This window comes from Cyprinus carpio, chromosome A2, assembly GCF_018340385.1.
Source record: "Cyprinus carpio isolate SPL01 chromosome A2, ASM1834038v1, whole genome shotgun sequence".
Lineage (NCBI taxonomy): Eukaryota > Metazoa > Chordata > Actinopteri > Cypriniformes > Cyprinidae > Cyprinus > Cyprinus carpio.
The window spans coordinates 5,770,633-5,791,344 of record NC_056573.1 but is presented as its reverse complement, the minus strand read 5'-3'; the positions used below and the strand labels follow the sequence as shown (position 1 = coordinate 5,791,344).

At 35.0% G+C, this 20,712-nt stretch overlaps 1 protein-coding gene across 3 annotated transcripts; it reads right to left on the bottom strand.

Annotated features, from left to right (window-relative positions):
• Positions 1–3,701: 3,701 nt before the first annotated feature.
• On the bottom strand, positions 3,702–19,241 carry LOC109088328 (carboxyl-terminal PDZ ligand of neuronal nitric oxide synthase protein-like). Of its 3 annotated transcripts, XM_042770547.1 has the most exons (11): positions 18,754–19,238; positions 18,366–18,437; positions 16,442–16,534; positions 16,245–16,303; positions 15,622–15,730; positions 13,902–13,980; positions 11,489–11,592; positions 9,690–9,833; positions 5,446–5,617; positions 4,780–4,839; positions 3,704–4,686 (listed from the first exon to the last, which is right to left on the bottom strand). In XM_042770547.1, exons 1-11 carry the CDS (start codon positions 18,856–18,858, stop codon positions 4,484–4,486), a joined length of 1,200 nt encoding a protein of 399 aa, XP_042626481.1. In that variant the 5' UTR covers positions 18,859–19,238; the 3' UTR covers positions 3,704–4,483. The 3 variants fall into 3 exon arrangements, with proteins under 3 accessions (XP_042626485.1, XP_042626481.1, XP_042626480.1); XM_042770546.1 differs by having other exon boundaries at positions 3,704–4,839; positions 18,754–19,239; XM_042770551.1 differs by lacking the exons at positions 15,622–15,730; positions 16,245–16,303 and having other exon boundaries at positions 3,702–4,839; positions 18,754–19,241.
• Between the last annotated feature and the right edge of the window lie 1,471 nt (positions 19,242–20,712).

The following is a 20,712-nucleotide window of genomic DNA, read 5'->3' as shown; positions in this document are numbered from 1 at the left end:
ATGTTAATTCCAGGACATGCTCACAGGAAACAGAAGGACGTTCTCAGCTTTATGTAGTTATTTCTCTTTAAAAAGTAGGTAATTAGAAGTTTTATCTGATGTTACAGATGCTGCAAATTTGATGAATGACACTATTTACCAGAAAACACAGAACATTCTCCTGATGTTAATGTATGAACTGTATTTTTTTTTTTATTCTAAACATTTTTAGGATTATTATTTTTATTAGAAACTTGCTCTTTAGAGTCTTTTTTTTTTTTTAAACAAAATCTAAACAGAATCCATAAACTGACATTCTCAGAATGTTCTTGGAATCAAAAGTTGTTTCAAAGCATCTTTTAACATTTTGCCATTTTGTTTGCCTGGTAGTACCTTTATATGAGCAGCATAAGGTTAAACAGACTCCACTGTAGAGGAGTACAAATTGGAAAACGTAGTCACCCAGTGAATAAATACTTCCCATCCCTCTAAATTTGATTTGTTAGCCTTGGCAGATGAATAATTTCCTCTCTAAAGCTACCTAATGTCAATGACATTCTTGTTTTCAACTGTCTGCTAAAGTGATGATGATTTTAACAGAAAAAAAGATGCTTAAAATGCTATGCTATAGTAAAAGAACAGTAATGCTATAGTAAAATGCTATAGTAAAAGAACAGTAAAAATGCTATGCTAAAACATGTTAATTTGTTAAAGGTAGTTTGCCTTACTGTATACAGTGAAAAACTGTAATGTATCTAATGGGGCATTTCATGTTATTATACTGTTAAATTTAAAGTTTTTGAAGTGAAAAAGTAAAAGGCTTCTTATAATTTATGGTGAAAAACCTGTTTGACAGCTCACATTTGATGGGTTTTCATCAAAATATATGCTGCTTCTTAGTTTTTTTTTGTCATTGGTTTGTACATTAGGGCTTTATGTTACATTTTATGCTATTTTATAATATTTATTGCATTATTTTGGTGTGTTACCATGATGGTATGTATTTGTATGACACTCCTTTTATATACCTTTTATATATTAGTATTTGCTTTGATTCATCATGTCAATCAAAGTTCTTTTTATCTTTACCATCTGTGTTTTTGGTGGTTGTCATTGCAATGTGAAGGCACAAAAAAGGATATTTTAGTACTTCAGTACTTCACATTATATCAGTTAATGAAATATGTTTTTTTCACTGTAAATTTAAGTTAATTTCATAAAACCTAAAATGCTGCTCTCTCTCTCTCTATATATATATTACAGTAAAGTTACCAGCTCCCATTTTTTAACTGTAAATTACACTTTTTTATGTATACACATACTTTTTACATCTGACCAGGTCATATCTTCATATCCTTTAATTCCGGATATAGATTCCTCTTGTAATTCTCTTTATGTCTTTATTTATTATTTATTGTGTTTGAGGTATTAAGGAATTGTATGGCACTGATGAAGGGTTGAACCTGGAAATATTTTGCACTTGTCAGTTTCTTTGCACATGTTCACTTTTCTGTGGCCTCGGTGGAATAAATCTACTGTATGTGAGCTTTTGCCCATATTTTTGTGTGCAGATCTTTTTTCTTCTTGCATTGACATTGACATGAAGCTAACTGCAGTGAACCTGATGCTGAATCAAGTGCTCCTGAAGTCCATATGGCAGCAAAATTACTTTACAAAGATAAAAATATTATGAATCAAATAATTATGAATCAAACACTGTTCCCATTTTATAGGAATTGTATTAATTATGCTGCATTTCACTCACCTGGGTTGACCTGTGACTTCACGGCTCCAGGACAAGAACAGTAAGATACTGTCTCATTTGGAACATCTTATTGTATGACCTTATTTCCTGTAAAACATCAATGTAGCTTAACATAATCTGTTAAATTACATAAATTAAAAATTATTTGTTAAACACATCACCCATATGCACACATTCAAAATCAAAACAACTGAAAAAAACAACACTATAACAAAATCTATATATCTATATATATTATATTACGTTATATAAATAATTATGTTATATTTATATTATTAATAATAAGTTAATACATAACTTAGTAATTTAATACATATAATAATATTACATGACACTAAAATTTATTTGCATTAAAATAAACACATTCAAAAAGTATTAAAAAAAAAAAAAAAAAAAAAAAAAAACCTTGCCAACCATAAACCCACTAAATAAGGAACAAAGTTGCTCTTGTAGGTGTATTTGCCCTCAGGTCAGTAAGTTTTACATGTATACAGAGTACTATGTGACTGGTGTTTATTTATATTGTGTATGGCTCAAGTCAGCTGCCTATGGAAGAGCAGTACTGTGTGTACAGTGACCAAGAGAATCTCACTCTCTTTAGCACAACTGTCTACTACAATCATAAACAGCAATGTGTGATAAATACTTCTCTGGTATACGCAGCAATTTGTCCTACAGAATTAATACCCCCCCCCCCCACCCCCCCCCCCCCCCCAAAAAAAAAAAAAAACACTTCAATTAATTTATTTTATTCAGTTTCATTCATCCCAAAGGGTAAAGTTAACTAAGATCCACCAACACAAGTTTATTTAAAAGTAAATCAGCGTTACAACACAGCAGTCTTTAGACAAGACTTGAGCACACAATATATAGTTAACTTCTACACTCTTCCCAAAAATAAAAAATATATTAAGAAAGAATGCTAATATACAGTACCATATGACATTATTGCACAAATACTTTCACTTGTGTTTGTACTGACACTGGTATCATTGTGTAACAGTTCAAGCTGCTTAGCTGCAAAATTGACAGTGAAGGTCAAACATGCTTCACACATGGAGTTTAACATGTTCTTTAACATTTATTTTCTTTCACTTTAGCATTGCTGCAAAACATTTTAAAGTCAAGCCTGACACATTAGAAATACTGGCAAACAAATCATGAAATGCCCACAAAGACAATAACAACCTAACTCATATAGCATTATGATGAACATTAAAAATGTGTACAATTAAAAGAAAGTATTTAAATAAAACTGCCATTAAATGTATTTATGTCTGTCAATACATCCCTTTACAGAGAGAGAGAGAGAGAGAGAGAGAAAAACAGTCTAGTTTCATTGCTGACAACCACATAGGCCATCTTCAGAAGAATAGATTGAAATAAAATCAAAGAAATAGAGGGGAGTCAAATACTTTTTGATACTCATGTTAATTAACAGACCAGCCACCACTAGAGATATCTGGCTTTAAAGGGACAGTTCACACAAAATCATTTACTCACCCTCATGTTGTTCCAAACCTGTATGACTTACTTTCTTCTACAAAAGAATACACTACTGATGAAAAATTTGGGGTGATAGGAGATTAATATATTTGAATATATTTGATGAAAAACATAGTAAATTTAGTGTAATACTGTGTACAATTTAAAAAAAAAAAAATCTCTTTGAGTATATTTTAAAATGTAATTTATTTCTGTGATGGTAAAGCTGAATTTTCAGCATAATTCAGTTTTCAGTGTCATGTAATCCTTCAGAAATCATTTTAATATGCTGATGATAGAAAGTTGAAAAGAAGAGATCTTCTGAATAGAATTAAATTATAAATTTTAAATATAATTTATTGTTACATTATACATTATTTTTCTTTCACTTTTGATCATTGTAATGCATCCTTGTGGTATAAAAGTGAAGTGAAAAAAATCTCAATGACAATGCACACACACACACACACACACACACACACACACACACACACACACACACACACACACACACACACACACACACACACACACACACAAAAAAAAAAAAAATTCACAGGTTTGGAACTTTTCTTTTTCGGTGAACTATGATTTTTACACAATTTCACATTGGATACCTGGATACCCACCGGCTGGGATCTGATCATTTAACACACTGGGATGTGTAACGTCTTTTAGTTTCTTTTTATATATATATATTTCTAATACATATTTATATATTCTGATATTTATTTATATATTTATTCTGACAGCTGAAGTTGACATATAAAACTCTCCCCACCAATATAAAGTGCTTAGCTGCTACCAGTCTCACACACTCATACTGCTTTTCCACCAGGGCTGGTGCCAGAACCAGAGCCCAACCGGGAACCGGGCTTTGCTTTTCCACTCAAAAAAAAAATCAGAACCGGCCCGAACCTTGCTGCTCTCAAACAAGGGATCCTGTGACGTCCATAGGCAGAGTTTCCACTACAGGCCGCTGTTTGAAAGGCGCTATTTTTAAAGCCGTCATGGTTTCAGCGAAATGAACAACATTAACACAAAAATGTGTCAGTTCAGCAGTGGTTGACAGAACAGATCAATGCTCTCCTTCTGGAACAGATAACAAGTGATTCCGGTCACAGGTGATGTAGAAGGATTTGCTCCTTGCCAGTGGAAATGCAAGCCGGTTCTGAATGAGTGCCACTCTTGGCCAAGCATCAGCTCCAGCTCTGGCACCAGCCCCAGTGGAAAAGCGGCATCAGATGCACAAAGTTACTGGCCCCAGCTGTCCCGGTCATCGCTCTCATCCGTGTTGGACTCATATCCGGATGCAATACCGGACTCTCTGAATCCAGGTGTGTCCAGTGAGCTGAGGAACTGGTTCCCTGGAGGAGAGCAGCCGCCCGACTGATCTTCATCCTGACCCTGTCCTGAGTCACGGTCCTGCTCCGGCTTCTTCTCCTGATCTGAAGATTCTGAGAAGAAACGAAAGCCGTCAAGCCGAACCAGGCTGTTTGAGAGAGGGAAGCCCTCTCGATCACTTGAGGAAGGATTCGGGTTGGGCTCACGTGATACAGCTGGCATGTTGGCACGCAGGGCGATTTCCAGAAGGCTGTCTTGAGATCCCACTGCAGGGGAGGAAATGACATCATGGCATAGTCAGTGATAGAATAACTCAGAGGTGCTATTACTAAGGAGACTTTATCAAGCTAAGCATATAATCACCAGAGTACAGGCCTGTTCACACCTAGAATGATAACTAAAAAGGTATATATAACGATTATTTGCATCAACAACAATGGACAAAAACGATACGTGTGTGCTGCAGTTCTGTTGTCTGTTACTTTAGGGATTTTTTTATATATAAGGGATTTTACCTTTTAGATACTGTTGGTGCATTTATATTGCATGTTTTAATGTATATCCAGACAAAAATGAACATGTAAATATTACAAATCAATACCTACAAATACTAATAGTTTTAAGCTGTGCATGGGACTAATTTTATAGTGCTTATAAAGACTGTTCTCTTTCCTTATATGGAAAAGGGCAGCATGAACATTCTTCAAAATGTCTTCTTTTGTGAGCAGTGGCAATAGTAAGGTCAAGAAAGTCTTGGAACAACATAAGGATGAGTAAATGGTTTTTAATTTTAGGGTTAACATTTTTTTAAACAAGAAAAATGACTCTTTTGCCTTGCACAATCTCTTGATTGCACATGTCTTGAGACTTACAAGGGGAGTTTTTGTGTGGTTGAGTGCGGAGCTCCAGCTCTTGGACGTGTTTGACCAGCAGTGAGAGGTGCTGCAGGAGTTCAGTGTTCTGCTGCAGGAGCTGCTGGACTCTAGCCTGAGCTTCTGTCCTGGCACTGGTCTCCACCGATAGCTGCTGCTGCAGCAGAACCACCTACACAATAACAACAACACCAACAACAACAACAACTACTACTACTACTTGGTTTGACATTTTCTTAAGAAAATATAAGTGGTGCTTGCATGTGAAAATCCTGCTGCCATGAAGCTAGGTTATTCTGGGTGATTGCTAAGGCATTGCTATAGGATTGCTGAGGTGTTTAGAGAGGTTGCTGGCTCATGTTAAAAAAGCCCACCATCAAGTCTCTTGTGCTCCCCTTTTGGTTTTATTTGGCTACTTTTTCATCCACCAGCAGGACAGTCAGAGGTATCACTCATGTTGGTTATCAGACAATATTAGAGAAAATATTGTAAAAAAATACCCCCAAAACAAATATTTTATTTGATTCAACATAAAATTAATTACAGAAAAACATTTAGGCTACAACGGCCTAACATAAATTATGTTAGAAATAAGTCATGAAGGTGAGTAAATAAAAAAAAATTTCTCATGCAAACAATACATATATATATATAAAAAAATATATATCTAGTATATATATATATATATATATATATATATATATATATAATTTATTTTATTTTTTTGGATGAAATGACAATCTAAATAAGAAACTAAAACTGACAGTAGGTGGTGGTAAATGTCTTTATAACAAGTCATTGGCTGAAATCGTTTGAGTAGGTACTTTTCTGAGTATGTAATTACTCTGTGACCGCAAAAAGAGTACTGTAGGTTATATATAGTGTGAATGTGTGTAGTATAGGGGTGTAATGGTACATGTATTCATACCAAAAAAATTCTTTAGGTTTTCGCATGTGTACCGAACAAATACAGCATTGTTTTAACCACGGCATGAGCATAACTTCATTGGTAACTTACAGATATATTTTTACTTTTGATAAGAAACAAAGTCTTTTAAATAATCTTTAAAATTATGTCCAAGAAATGGTGTTTTGGCACTCTTTTATGTGGCGACAGATCACATATCGTCGTGGCCTAATGGTTAGAGAGTCGGACTCCCAATCGAAGGGTTGTGAGTTCGAGTCTCGGGCCGGCAGGAATTGTGGGTGGGGGGAGTGCATGTACAGTTCTCTCTCCACCTTCAATACCAGACTTACGGTGCCCTTGAGCAAGGCGTGTAGCCCCCAAGTGCTCCCCGTGCGCCGCAGCATAAATGGCTGCCCACTCCTCCGGGTGTGTGGTTCACAGTGTGTGTGTGTGTGTTCACTGCTCTGTGTGTGTGCATTTGGATGGGTTAAATGCAGAGCCCTTCTGAGTATGGGTCACCATACTTGGCTGAATGTCACGTCACTTTCACTTTCACTTTTCACTTTCATATAAACGCCTCCATTCAAACGGCAGTGCAGAGTGCAAGTGAGCATGATCATCTCTTCCTCTTTACCAGAGGTGTAGAAATAGAGCAGGCAAGGCAGACAATTGCCTGGGGCCCCTCATTTTGAGGGGGCCCCCGACAGCTGGCCATTTGTACAATTGGAAATGTAATTATTAATATAACATGGAGCATTATATCTGCATCCCCCCTAGGGGGCCCCCCTCTCTTTTTACGCTGAATGTGCTTGCTTTTTCCTTGTGATACCCCGGCCGCCATTTTCAAACTGGCACAGTGCTTATAGTACTCGTGCATTTGCTAATTTAAACATGAAATGGACTTATTCGTCTGGCAGCCAGAAGCAGAAAAATATATAAATGTCTATCTAGGTAACGAAGATATATTAACAAAATAATCTTTTAGAAGGGCCTTATCTGTTCATTTTTATACAATATTTCTGAAATGTTGTATAAAATCACATCTGCACTCATGCTATTCGGGACAAAAACAACACTCCTGTGATATTGTTCTCGCTGTGATATCTCTTATCATGTGATATAAAAGAGAAAAAAAAAAACTCATACAGGGGCATTTTTGCCCCAGATGTCTTGAATTTTAAAGGCACATAACAGCATTTATGGACTATCATGCAGTGAGTTGTTGCCCTGCATCATGTTTGTCAACAGTCATCTGTATAAATAAATATATAAATGAAATGATTAGGTATTCAATATATAAATATATGTCAGTATATAAGTCTGGCATACAGGTGCATCTCAATAAATTAGAATGTTGTGGAAAAGTTCATTTATTTCATTTAATTCAACTCAAATTCTGAAACTTGTGTCTTAAATTGTGTATTACTTTGACAGTGGCCTTCAGCTAATCTGCATTTTTTTATCCCTTGTTTCTCAATTTCCTCTTGACAATATCCCATAGATTAACTATGGGGTTCAGGTCTGGTGAGTTTGCTGGCCAGTCAAGCACACCAACACCATGGTCATTTAACAAACTTTTAGTGCTTTTGGCAGTGTGGGCAGGTGCCAAATCCTGCCGGAAAATGAAATCAGCATCTTCTAAAAGCTGGTCAGCAGAAGGAAGCATTAAGTGCTCAAAAATTTCTTGGTAAACGAATTTCTTGGTAAACAGGTGCAGTGACTTTGGTTTTCAAAAAACACAATGGACCAACACCAGCAGATGACATTGCACCCCAAATCATCACAGACTGAGGAAACGTAACACCGGACTTCAAGCAACTTGGGCTATGAGCTTCTCCATACTTCCTCCAGACTCTAGGACCTTTGTTTCCAAATGAAATACAAAACTTGCTCTCATCTGAAAAGAGGACTTTGGACCACTGGGCAACAGTCCAGTTCTTCTTCTCCTTAGCCCAGGTAAGAATGTTTGTGGCTTACCCTCCTTGTGAAGTGTGTCAATGATTGTCTTCTGGACAACTGTCAGAACTGCAGTCTTCCCCATGATTGTTTAACCTAGTGAACCAAACCGAGAGACCATTTTGAAGGCTCAGGAAACCTTTGCAGGTGTTTTGAGTTGATTAGCTGATTGGCATGTCACCATTTTCCAATTTGTTGAGATTGGTGGGTTTTTGTTAAATAAGAGTCAAAATCAAAACAATTAAAAGAACCAAATACTTAAACTACTTCAGTCTGTGTGCACTGAATTTATTTAATTCACGAGTTTAACCATTTGAGTTGAATTACTGAAATAAATGAACTTCCCCAAGACATTCTAATTTATTGAGATGCACCTGTACATCACCAGAGAGTTTTAACTGAAAATTATGAGGTTAAATTTTTTTTACAAAAATTGAAACACATGCATGGGATGAATCATTCACAAAAAGATCTATAACATCCATTTAGAAAAAAGATAGGGTGATTTTTCATTTGAAATACATTTCTGCCATGACAACTCTCGGAGGGATTGGCATGGTAATGTACATGACAATGTTTATGTATTTGGTCTTGGCAGAATAGATCTGCTACGCTGCTGCTGCTGTGGCAGAGCAAGTACCGAGACTTGCTAATGGCAATACATCCACAACATGCTGATGTGAGCATGTAAAAAATATTGCTGCTGCAAATATAACATACATGAAATAACCCCCATATAGCATACATGAATCACCTCGTAGCAGATCTATACAGGTGGAGCTGGGGAAGGTGGAGGGTATCTAAAGCAAGCTGCAACTGCTACGGTAAGCCCTAGTCATACATTTGAATGCTGAGCAGCGAGCTCATTGGCTACCGATACAGGAGAGAACCAATCAGCTGTGCCATGTGATAATGATGTCATTAGGTCAGATTAAGATAGACCTATCGGACTGCACCATCTAGAGTTTCATGCTAGAACTCTGTATTTAAAAATGATATTTATTAAAACTTTATCAAAGTGAATATGTATTATTTATACTATAATGTTGTTATATCTAGTTTCACTTGTAGCATTTAAACTTAATGACTTTGAATGATTTTTTATTTTTTTTTAGTTTGAATTTATTTAGACAAAATAGAATTTAATACTGAATACATTTGAATACTGTCCATTTAATGATAATAATGAAAATGATAATGGGCTTATAAGATTGACCAGAAAAAAATAAAAAATAAATAAACCAGTGTATCCCTACTAATAATAATTTCATAACTGAGCAATTCACGAAATAAAAGCTGTGCCACAGGTATGTTATATATATATGCCACAGTACATGTCAATACAACCAGCATGCCAAAGTGATCAGACATGTGATGTGACCTGTGCGGAGGCGGCTTGACTCCTCTGTTCCTGCTGCTGTAACTGCCTCTGCAGGAGCTGCACCTGATGGCTCACGGATAGAGGACTGGAGAGAGGAGACCCTAGCCTGGACGACTCCATCACCAACACTGGCTCTTCAACCACCTGCATGGAGAAAGTAGAAACATGCTGTTTATTCCCTTTAACCAAAAAAATCAACTGTAAGATGGTCCTTGCTTTTCATATGAGGATCAAAACAGCCAATTAGCAACTAATAATCAACCAAGTGCATTAATGATTGTAACTTTGGGATCTATTATTATTATTATTATTATTGTGAAGCACTATTTCCCATAATCCAATGCGGAGAGGACAGACGAGCTGAAAAAGATAGCGGGAGTGAGCGAGTTTGAATGAGAGATGCAGATAAAGATTACATCTTTATTATTTCTGCTTTAATTGTCATTTCATGCATTATTAAAAAAAATAATAATAATGCTATTTAGGTATTAACTCAGTTTCACACCGCAAGCTTGAGCTTCGCATCAGCTTCACATCATCAGACTCGCAGGAGTATTCACACTGGAAGCATTTGTACAGCGTCACAGCACCAGCTCCAAAGCTACTTATTTCTTTACAAAGATTACTATAAATTAGTTTTTTAGAAATTGATCAGTTGGTCAGTTATAAACTTGAAAGTTAGCGGGAGCAGCGCATTAAAAATAGACTCAGTTCTCTTACGAAATAGAAGTTTATTCAAGTGTGCTATTAGTATACTTCTTTTAAACTATAAAAATAGGAAAGTATACTTTCAGTCTACTTTTTATGTACTTCTCAGAAATGTGTTTTATGTACTTCTCAGAAATATACTTAAAATGACATTTGAGTATACTTTTTACCTAGAAAAAGTCTAAATATATTTGAGCTATACTTGTGCTCCGAGAATCCATGTATTCTTTGTTATACGGTGGGGGCACTATTACACATCTTCTGTACAAGAAACAATCCAAGAGGAAACCCAAACAACAGATGTTTCCACATGTAATGTAACACGATCAGACATAAAACGGCATCAAAACTGTGTAACGTCATGGAAGAAAAATCTTGGCCCATGAAAAGGTAATGACTGTTAAGCTATGGGGTGTTGATGGCTTATTTATGAATTATATATTTAAGGAAACACATTTTAGATGCTTCTAGAACTTTAGCTTGACTCCAATGAATAAGATATAAAACCTGTCCATGCTGACACATATTATTTCACTGGGGAGTTTTTAAGAATCAGCTGCGCTTTCAGAGAGGTTAAAGCTTCCCTTACACCTGATTCACAAATACTCCATCTGCAGTGCTTCTGCAGTCCTTTGCTGGTTCCTTGTTTAATGTTTATATTCTGAGAGTAATTGTCATATGTGTGCATGTTCCTCTTGCCTTGTGCCCCGTCATGGCCTGCCTGCCTGTTTTTTCCCCTCAGGGTAGTATTTGCCAGCAGGCAGACCAAGACAGGGCACAGCAAGGCAAGAGGAACATACACACATATGACAATTACTCTCAGAATATAAACATTAAACAAAGAACCAGCAAAGGACAGCAGACACAAGGACAATAAATAGGGAGTACCTAAAAATATTTAAAAAAGACAACACCTGAGATCTCTTCAGCCTTCCAATTCCTTCTAAAAAAAAAAGCAAGGCTCTCTATTGGTAAACATTTCATTGAGTCAATATAAAAAGTATCTAATTAATGAGGAAAATTTAAGACAACTGCAAAAACATTTCTTTCAGATTTTCTGCTAAACTTTATGGTCAGGCAGAAGATTTTACCTTTTCATCTTTCTCCAGCCCAGCATTGCCTGATCTCTCAGTGGTACCGCCAGCAACTGAAGTCTCATCTTTGTTTCTCTCCTCCTCACCTTTCACGAGCCATGCTGTTGAAATTCAGATTAATCACATGATTTAGAATACAAAATAATCAGCTCAGTTTCACAGGTACAGATTGAGTCTGTTGCTAATTTACAACAATACAAATTATTTATTTATGTTAAGAACTTATATTAGTCCAACTCAAAGAAATACAGTACACCAAACACAGGACTAAATAATTGTATAAAATATATTTAGATAGATCTATATAGCTATTTTGACATCATCAAACATAACAAATTTTATTTACTGATGTCATAAAGCATATCTCTGCACTGTTTAAAAAAATAAAATAAAATTTAAAAAGACTGTGTAATTAGGGGTCAAGCACTGAAGGTGCTTAGACTCCTATTGTATCTGTTAAGTTTTCTTCTTTTTCAGCTCTGGAAGTCTATGGCAGTTCTTAGAACTGCTTGCGGGAAAGTTATGCAATTTGGCACACAGATAGAGAACAGTTTCAATATTAATCTTAGCAAATTTGGAGTCTCTATCTCAAACTCTCTAGTGCCACCAATAGGCCACATTTTCACTCATATTTCTGCTAATAACTTTTGAGCCGTAAGGTCTAGAAGCAAAAATTTTTTCTCAATTTTATTTTTTTTCTATGGGTCAATGTTTTTGCATTTTTGCATTTTGCGAAAAATCTACTTTTTCGAACTCATCCTAGACAGTTTGTCCGATTTTCACCAAAACATCTTCAGACAATGCTGGCAAAAAGTTATCAAAAGATTTCTGATAGACCAGTTCTTTTATAGCATTTTAACAAAACTGACAAAATTTGAGGACATGAGGATATATCTTTGCAACGCTTGGATTCTGAACAAACTTGGTCCGTGTTATACCAAGCATGTCCTGAGGGCACAGTAGTAGTTTCATAACAGATATATATATCTATATATATATATATATATATATATATAGATATATATATATATATATATATATATATATATATATATATATATAAAATACATTTCTGAACAGAATGAGATACTAAATCAAACTATATCAAATTTTCCTATGTCAGCCTTTTTGGGCATTGGCCATTTTGAGTTTTGTAGTAAAAAATGTCTTACAGGGACCCTGCTCCAGGAGAGTTACCATACTGCAGCGTTCAGCTTTAACCCTAATCAAACACACCTGATCCAGCTAATCAAGGTGTTCAGGGCTACTTAAAGGGATAGTTGATCCAAAAATTTAAATTTGTTGCACATACGTGCAGGCTGAAGAAGAAGACGCGCTCAGGACGGTTCAGACATTGGGTGAAAATCAGAGGTAATAAACAATATAAATACTGTTCAGTTTCTTGCACAGACCGTTTGTTTTGTGTCTTTATACATCAATGTATAGTCACGAGTCGCAGGGTTTCATTTGGTTTTGTTTGCATATGTTTTATGACTCTCAAAGCCGTGATTCCCATCCACTGACATTATAGGACTGACAGACTGCAACGGTTTGAGTTAAAAATCTACATTTGTGTTCTACTGAAGAAACAAAGTCAACTACATCTTGGATCCCCTGGGGGTAAGCAGATAAACATCAAATTTTCAGTTTTGGGTGAATTATCCCTTTAATTACAGACAGGTCTATTGAAGCAGGGTTGGAGATTAAGTCTGCAGGAAGGTAGCTCTCCAGGAGCAGAGCTGGAGAACCTCGGTCTTTACTGAGTAAATAAAGACAGCTTCTTAGCTCTTCATTTTACAACATTCTGTTGTGTTTGGCTCCTTAATTGCTGCTTGCAGCTCTATTTTTATATTGCAGTTTATTTTTATATTGATCTCATCCAATCATCCAAAAATCATGGTTTAAACAATGACTAACAAAAAAATTTTTTTTTATACAACATTTCTTAAGAATAAAAAAACAAATACTGATTAAGTATAGTTTTTTTTTTATAATGAAATAAACTTTTTACTTTGTGTGAATGTTTTTGTCTTTGGGACAAGAAATCTTTTTTTATTAATATTACATCAATATTTAAGATTTGAACCAAACCATGAATATTATTTGAGAAAAACTAATAAGTTTGGCTGTAACAAATAAAGGTTTTTTTTTTTTTTTTTTTTTTTTTCACACTGTCTTTATTAATCCACAGTAGAGACAGGAAACTAAGTTGCTATTGTCACACTGTCTTTATTAATCCACAGTAGAGACAGGAAACTAAGTTGCTATGAAACTGAGATAAAGATGATGATGAAGATTTTGAAGACTGATTTTAATTATATTAATTTGCCACCTATAAAAATGCCAAGCAATGAAACTTGAGATGAAATGTGGTTCATGTTTGATAAAATGAAGGTTAGTGTTTTCTCACCGTCAGCATTGTCTAGACTCTGTTTATGGCACACTTCAAACGCCTGACCCACGGCCCGCACTATCCTCATGGCTTGGCTCTGAGACACAGACAGTACATCTTTAAGCAACCAGGGTTTATTGAACATGTCATGCTTTTCCACATGCAGGTAAACGGCCGTTGATTTTCATTTGATATAGGACATAAAAGCTGTACTGGGAGAGACAGAAGAATTAATTCACCTTCGAGAGAGGAAAGGGAATTCATTGAAACAAATGACAGATATAAGGAAAAGAGGAGTGAGTGAGAGAGGGAGAGAGAACATTACATACATAAGTCAATTCCACATTACAGTGGTGCTGTCAAAGTAATGGATTAGCTCATTTCAGATGGGTCCTTGTGCTGTGAGCAAAACTCAAGCCAAAGAAACTCATATCAAGCAGCTTATGCTGACATCAATGTCTTTTTCTGTAGAAAACGGCTAACCTGTTGAAGGTCAAAAATAGCCTACAAGACAAGATTTGCAAAAGAGTTACTAAGAATTGTCATAAAATAGCAGTTAGATCATTAATATCACAGTTGATTCAATTTTTGTGTTGATTTAGAGGAAGAAAATATATAATTTCTTTTAGCAGTTTTTAATATTTGCTAGAAAAATGTACATCTTTGATTTAATGTTTTCTTTACATTTTTCGCAACAATATATACAGTGCTGCTCACTAATATTGGTACCTTTGGTAAATATGAGCAAAGGCGGCTGTGAAAATAAATCTGCATCATTTATCTTTTTGATCTCTCATCTAAAAAATTCACAGAATTCTAAACTTTCATTGAAGTAAAACAATTGAAAGTGGGGGGAAACTCACATTATGAAATAAATGTTTTTCTCCAATTCATGCTGGCTACCATTATTGGCACCCCTAGAAAATCTTATGAGTAAAATATCTCTGAAGTATATTCCTATTTATATTTACATTTTTTTAGCACACCAGAGTGATTATGAACATGAAATTATCCAGCCATTGCTTCCTGTTCCACAGGATTATAAATATGAGGAATACAAAGGCCAAATTCCCTTAATCATCCATCACAAGGAGTAAAACCAAAAAATAAAGTTCTGATGTGCAGAACAAGATTGTTGAGCTTCACAAAATAGAAAGTGGCTGTAAGAAAATAGCTAAAGCATTAAAAATCCCAATTTCCACCAACAGGGCAATAATTAAGAAGTTCCAATTAACTAAATATGTCACAAATCTGCCTGGAAGAGGATGTGTGTCTATATCGTCCTAATACACATAGAGGAGAAGTGTTTGAGTGGCCAAAGACTCTCCAAGGATCACAGCTGGAGAATTGCAGAGAGTAGTTGAATCTTGGGGTCAGAAAGCCAAAAAAAAAAAAAATAAAAATCCATTAAAAAATGTTACAGATCTAAAAATCTATCATATAATATGGTAATCTATATATAAAACACAGCACTGATCCGATAGGGCTAGTGACCAATTCATCAGATGGTCCAAAACTCTTACATTGACCCTGGACCAGCAGGGCATCCTTAGTGTTAAACCCTGTTACTTCAAATCATATGATAATTAATAGGACAACTAAATTATTGATCTCCAGAAGAATGTATCCTCAGCTGAGATGTCCCATTTATCCATTTCCATTCCTGGGCAATCAATCAATATTATTAACATATTTGTGCAAATGTCTGGTGGACTTCCTGTATTATGGTGATGCTTACCTTTCTCTTTGATTTGAAGACATTGCAGCGGAACACATTGTTTTTCTTGTCTCTAGCTATGTAACTGAATATCTTCAGGTCCTGTGAGTCATGCGAGATGTAAAATATTCTGAAAAGAAAAAAAAATGACTAATGAGCTGCAGCAATTGACCTTAAAACTGTCTCGTTGCCATGACAACAACAAGGCCACCACTTTCTTCACTGACTTGGTCCCTTTGACGTCATAAAGCATTGCAGAAATACATTAAATGATTAGATTTTGAAGTACAACAGTAAATATTACAATAGTGTCAAGCTAAATTCTAAAAAATTCAGAATGATCAGGTTGGTATTGGACATTGTTTTAATACAATAAACCTAATGTGGACTGACACTAGTTAACACTGATGATGTTACTGCTAAACCATGGTTACATGCGTAACCTGAGATGTTTATGTGCACTGGAGACTGGTTGTTAATATGGGGATTTCAAAGATATTCTGTTTTTTGTTGCAGCTCACGGAGCCGATTGATTTTGATGTGACGTGTGCGTGCACAATAATAAATGTCATCAAACCCCCACAGGCCATGTCACTCCAGTCACAAGCAAAATTAGAAATCAGCTTTCAATGTGGTTGAATTACCTGAAAATGGGGTCCTGGGCCAGGGTCATTTGGCTTTCATCCCAGCTATAGTCATATTTCTAACATACATATTTAGCACATTTTTAGTCAAGAAATATGTTCATAATGAATTTCAGATACAGCATACAAAATTAATTGCACAACATATACAACATCAGAAACTGTTATTATAAAATAACAAGGACAAAACACATCACCTTTTTCTTATTTCGCAAAACCACCTTGACACCATCCACTGACACAATAAGGTTGACTTTCTTCTTCTTGATGTTCTTAGTTTTAAACTCATACTGAAAATGATACAAAAAAAAAATGATGGACTGAATATTAAAACATGAATCATAACATGAACCTTACACTTAAAAAATGGTAACCTAAAAAGGTAACATATAAATTAACTAGTTTTATTTAAATTAAGCATTATTTAATCAACCTAAATACATTAATTTAAAAAATCCTAAAATATGTCTTGTTTTTTTTTTTTATCTGGTAGCATATGTGTATCTACTGTACCACCACTATATACAGTAGGTGGCGATATAGTCATATCATTTCCAAGTAAAATGCTTCTACATGAGACTCCTGTGAAAACATCCAAGCATACACCAGTTTTCATATATAAAATAGGAGAGTACTATACATTTTTTAAGTTACACTGAGACCTAAACGGGTCATTTTTGACCCGAACAAGTGTCATGTTTTATTTCATTTATTTATTTTTATTTTTTTGCAAAAACAACATATGAAACACAAATGAAGTCATCATTTATCAGGTTAGAGTTAACTGGAGTCACCACATGATGTACAGTATAAATTAACTAAATTAAGTATGAAAAATATGGATTATAACATGTATATTTCAAATTAAATATATTCTTGGAAACTTGAGTAACTTGCACTGATAAGAAATTTATCAAGATATCAACCATCTATGAAGATGCTATTGCTTTTGGAAGACTTGCAAGTCTCCAAAAGAGATGCAGACTGCATGAAAATCAAAGGCTAGGAAATAAACAGCAACTCCACAGGGGTGGGATTAAAGGCGACGCAAGGCATACAGAAGTGTGGCTGGGTTTAAAGACGCTCTTTCATCTGAAGCTTTGATTAATGCTAACATAGACCACTAGCAAGTCGAGCTATTTTCTAAGAAGCTTGTTACTCCGGCTGTTGTCAGTTCTTCTCAAAATACATAAAACAGAGGGTGATATAAAAAAAAATTGAACGCTATGAAATACTTATGACTATATCAATTGATTTATCAACAGGAAAAGTTTCCTGAAGAGAAATCTTGTGCAAATAAGTCTAAACATTGCTCAAACATATTCTATTTGATGGAGCAAAGTCGATTAAGCTAAACTGTGCTGCTGCTGCCAGGACACTGGTGCAATGTCATAAATACTGGACCCCTGAGAAAAGAAGACATGAGCGAACAGTCTTTACACTGGTACCACATTTTTTGAATAAACAGCTTTCAATACATGAACCACCTACCCTATTTAATAAATTGGATTTTTCCTCAATTCAGAGCATGAGTTTTTATATTTAAGGTTTTGCACTACTTCTAGCCTAGGTCACAAATCAAAATACATTTAATTGAGCATGTGAACATTTGTATGTACTCTTAGATGGTCTGACTTTCTTTAAAGTTTAAGATGCTCTTTGGATGATTTTCAAATCATTCTGGAGAAAAGTCCATCTGGTTTTACACAAGATTTTGTAGTTTATGCAGCTTGAATTCAAACAAATACAAATACATTCTGACATGTTAATTTTTCCGTTATTTCAGTTAATTTTTATTGTTTTTGTTGCTTCTTTAACATTTTTGTTCTTGGCTGATAAATACTAATACTAAATACTAACTCATTATTGATGATGATAAATAATTAGTATTATTATGCTATTAAAGTATCAATATATATTATAATGCATAATACTATATATTAATACTCTTTAATTAAAATAAAATGCTAATAACTAGAAAATCATTATTGTAAAACATTTTGAATCAGTTATTTGTGTGCAAGATATGCCATTCATACATCATTCTTTCATAAAGGTCAACGGTCTGCATCTTTATGAAGATTTTCCTATACATCACCTGTCAAACTCAGGAACCCTTACCCGTATTCGTCTCATAGCGACCAATATTTCAATCCTGCTTTTGGGTCGCACGATATCCAGGCTCCCGATGAACTGTGGCAGAAGAGGTTAAACAATTAATATAAGATATACTGTATATTCTGGGAAAAAGTCAATGATTTGCATGTATACCAATGCAACAGGTGATGTACAGTTAGCAACTTGATGGTAAAACCTTGCATTACACTGTCCATGTAAATATTACACATTAATATAATAATTACAAAGGCAATAGGTTTTTACAATCCCTTCAACAAGATAATTAAATGTTATAGGACTCATAATGCAATTACATGGTAACAAGTGTACTAATGAAGTAGACACAGTAGTACACAAATAATAAACAATTGTATTTATTTCTAACATTTACCTTCACCTCGAATGTGAGCCCATGCTGGACCTGCCCATCATTATCAGCAGGAATCCTCTGATCCACTGAGTCGTCTACCAAATTATATTTACTCTTGTCCAGCATCGTTTTATGGTATGGAGATATCGTTCGATATCTTTATTTACTCAAAACATGCTGAAGCCCCTTGGCTGCACTGACTTCTGCGAGATTTCTCACAGAAAGATGACGGCAGACCTGCAAATGTCCAAAGGCAAAGGCAGAGGCGCTCCTCCGCAGAGGCAATCAGCACCATTTACAGTAAATATGATCTTTGGTGTTTGTTTCTCAGCCGAGCAGAAGGTTCAGAGGCGTATGTTGACTGTTAGTCTGGATTTCCAGCATGATGATAAATATCCCACCTGTCCCCGTTGGCGCAGACTGTCCCTTATTGTGAATTGATGGGTCTTACTATGGCGAAGGCTTGTCTATTAATATTCATCAGCCAAGCCTTCGCCATTGGAAGGTCGACATGCAATATCAAAACTAACAAACACAAATCAAACATTCAAAATATCAACTATACAAAATCTTAATGAATATACAAACACCAACCCTCAAAGCATTAAACAAACAATCAGTAATAACTACTACATGAGTCCATGATTACAAAAAGGTTTGTATGAAGCCATACTGTCAGGCTATGAAATATACCGGACTTTGGAATCATTTATGAAGTGCTGACATCTTGTGGTTAAAAAGGTGAACGCGCTTGATGAATGCATTCCAGCTGCGTGGTAAAAACAAAAATCATTGTACTCAGTTAAATTGAAGCCATGCACTGTGGCTTAAACTAGAAGTTAGGGTTTAAAATTTCTGTAATATCACTCATAGGCAAACTGACAGACTAATCCAAATATTGTATCTAAAGGGGCTTTGACCAATCCCAGTGTTTACAATATGTAGGCCATTTTTTCTAGGCCTACTATATATACATGCAACTCAAATCAGTTTTATTTATAAAGCACTTTCAAAGCTTTAAAAATGGCACAACGTGCTTTACACAAGAAGCGTAAAATCTAAAACACAAGAAAAACATAGAACATTGATAGCATAACACCAAAAACATAAAACAAGTCATTCACAGTTGTCCAAACAATCAAATGCTGAAAGCCTGGTAAAACAAGTCTTTAAGACATTTTCAAAAATGTCCATGCTTGATGAGGATTTTATAGATAATGGCAAAGCATTCCAAAGAATATATCTAGACTATACTTTATCGGAACGAATCTAACTGTTGTGTGTGTGTGTGTACCAAATGTCCCCACAGTGATAGTAATACCAATCATTTTTGATCTTGTGGGGACATTTTTTTGGCCCCCATGAATAAAACAGCTTAAATTATACTAAATGAAGTTTTTTGAAAAATGCATAAAGTTTTGTATGAGGGGTAGGTTTAGGGGTAGATTTGGGGCACAGTATAAAATCATTATGTCAAAGGGGATTCCCCATAAAAAAATGGAAACCTGTGTGTGTGTGTGTGTGTGTGTGTGTGTGTGTGTGTGTGTGTGTGTGTGTGCAAATAGCAGTGGGGATTTTTTCAGTGACTCTTTCTGCAGGTTATATTGTTATGCCAGTAGGTGGCGACAACTGTGCCTTTATGAATGAGTCATTGAATGATTCATTCAGCTCATTTGTTCAGAAACACTGATTCATTCAGGAATGTCCTGCAAATGTCTTCATGAGTGAATTCATTGTGATGTGTGTTTGTTTGTCCATTTTTTTATATATATACATATTTGGAAATTAGTTTACAATATTGTGTCAAAAATTCAAGTCACTTAGTATAAACAGTATAAACATTGCATTATATATTAACATTATAATTTTACTGTAAAATTTTGTGAAATGTTTGGTTTTTGAAGTGACAGCTATGAATTACTGTGTAATTTATGGTTTAAATCAGTAAAAGGAAATTCCCACACTGTAAAAATGAGTGCA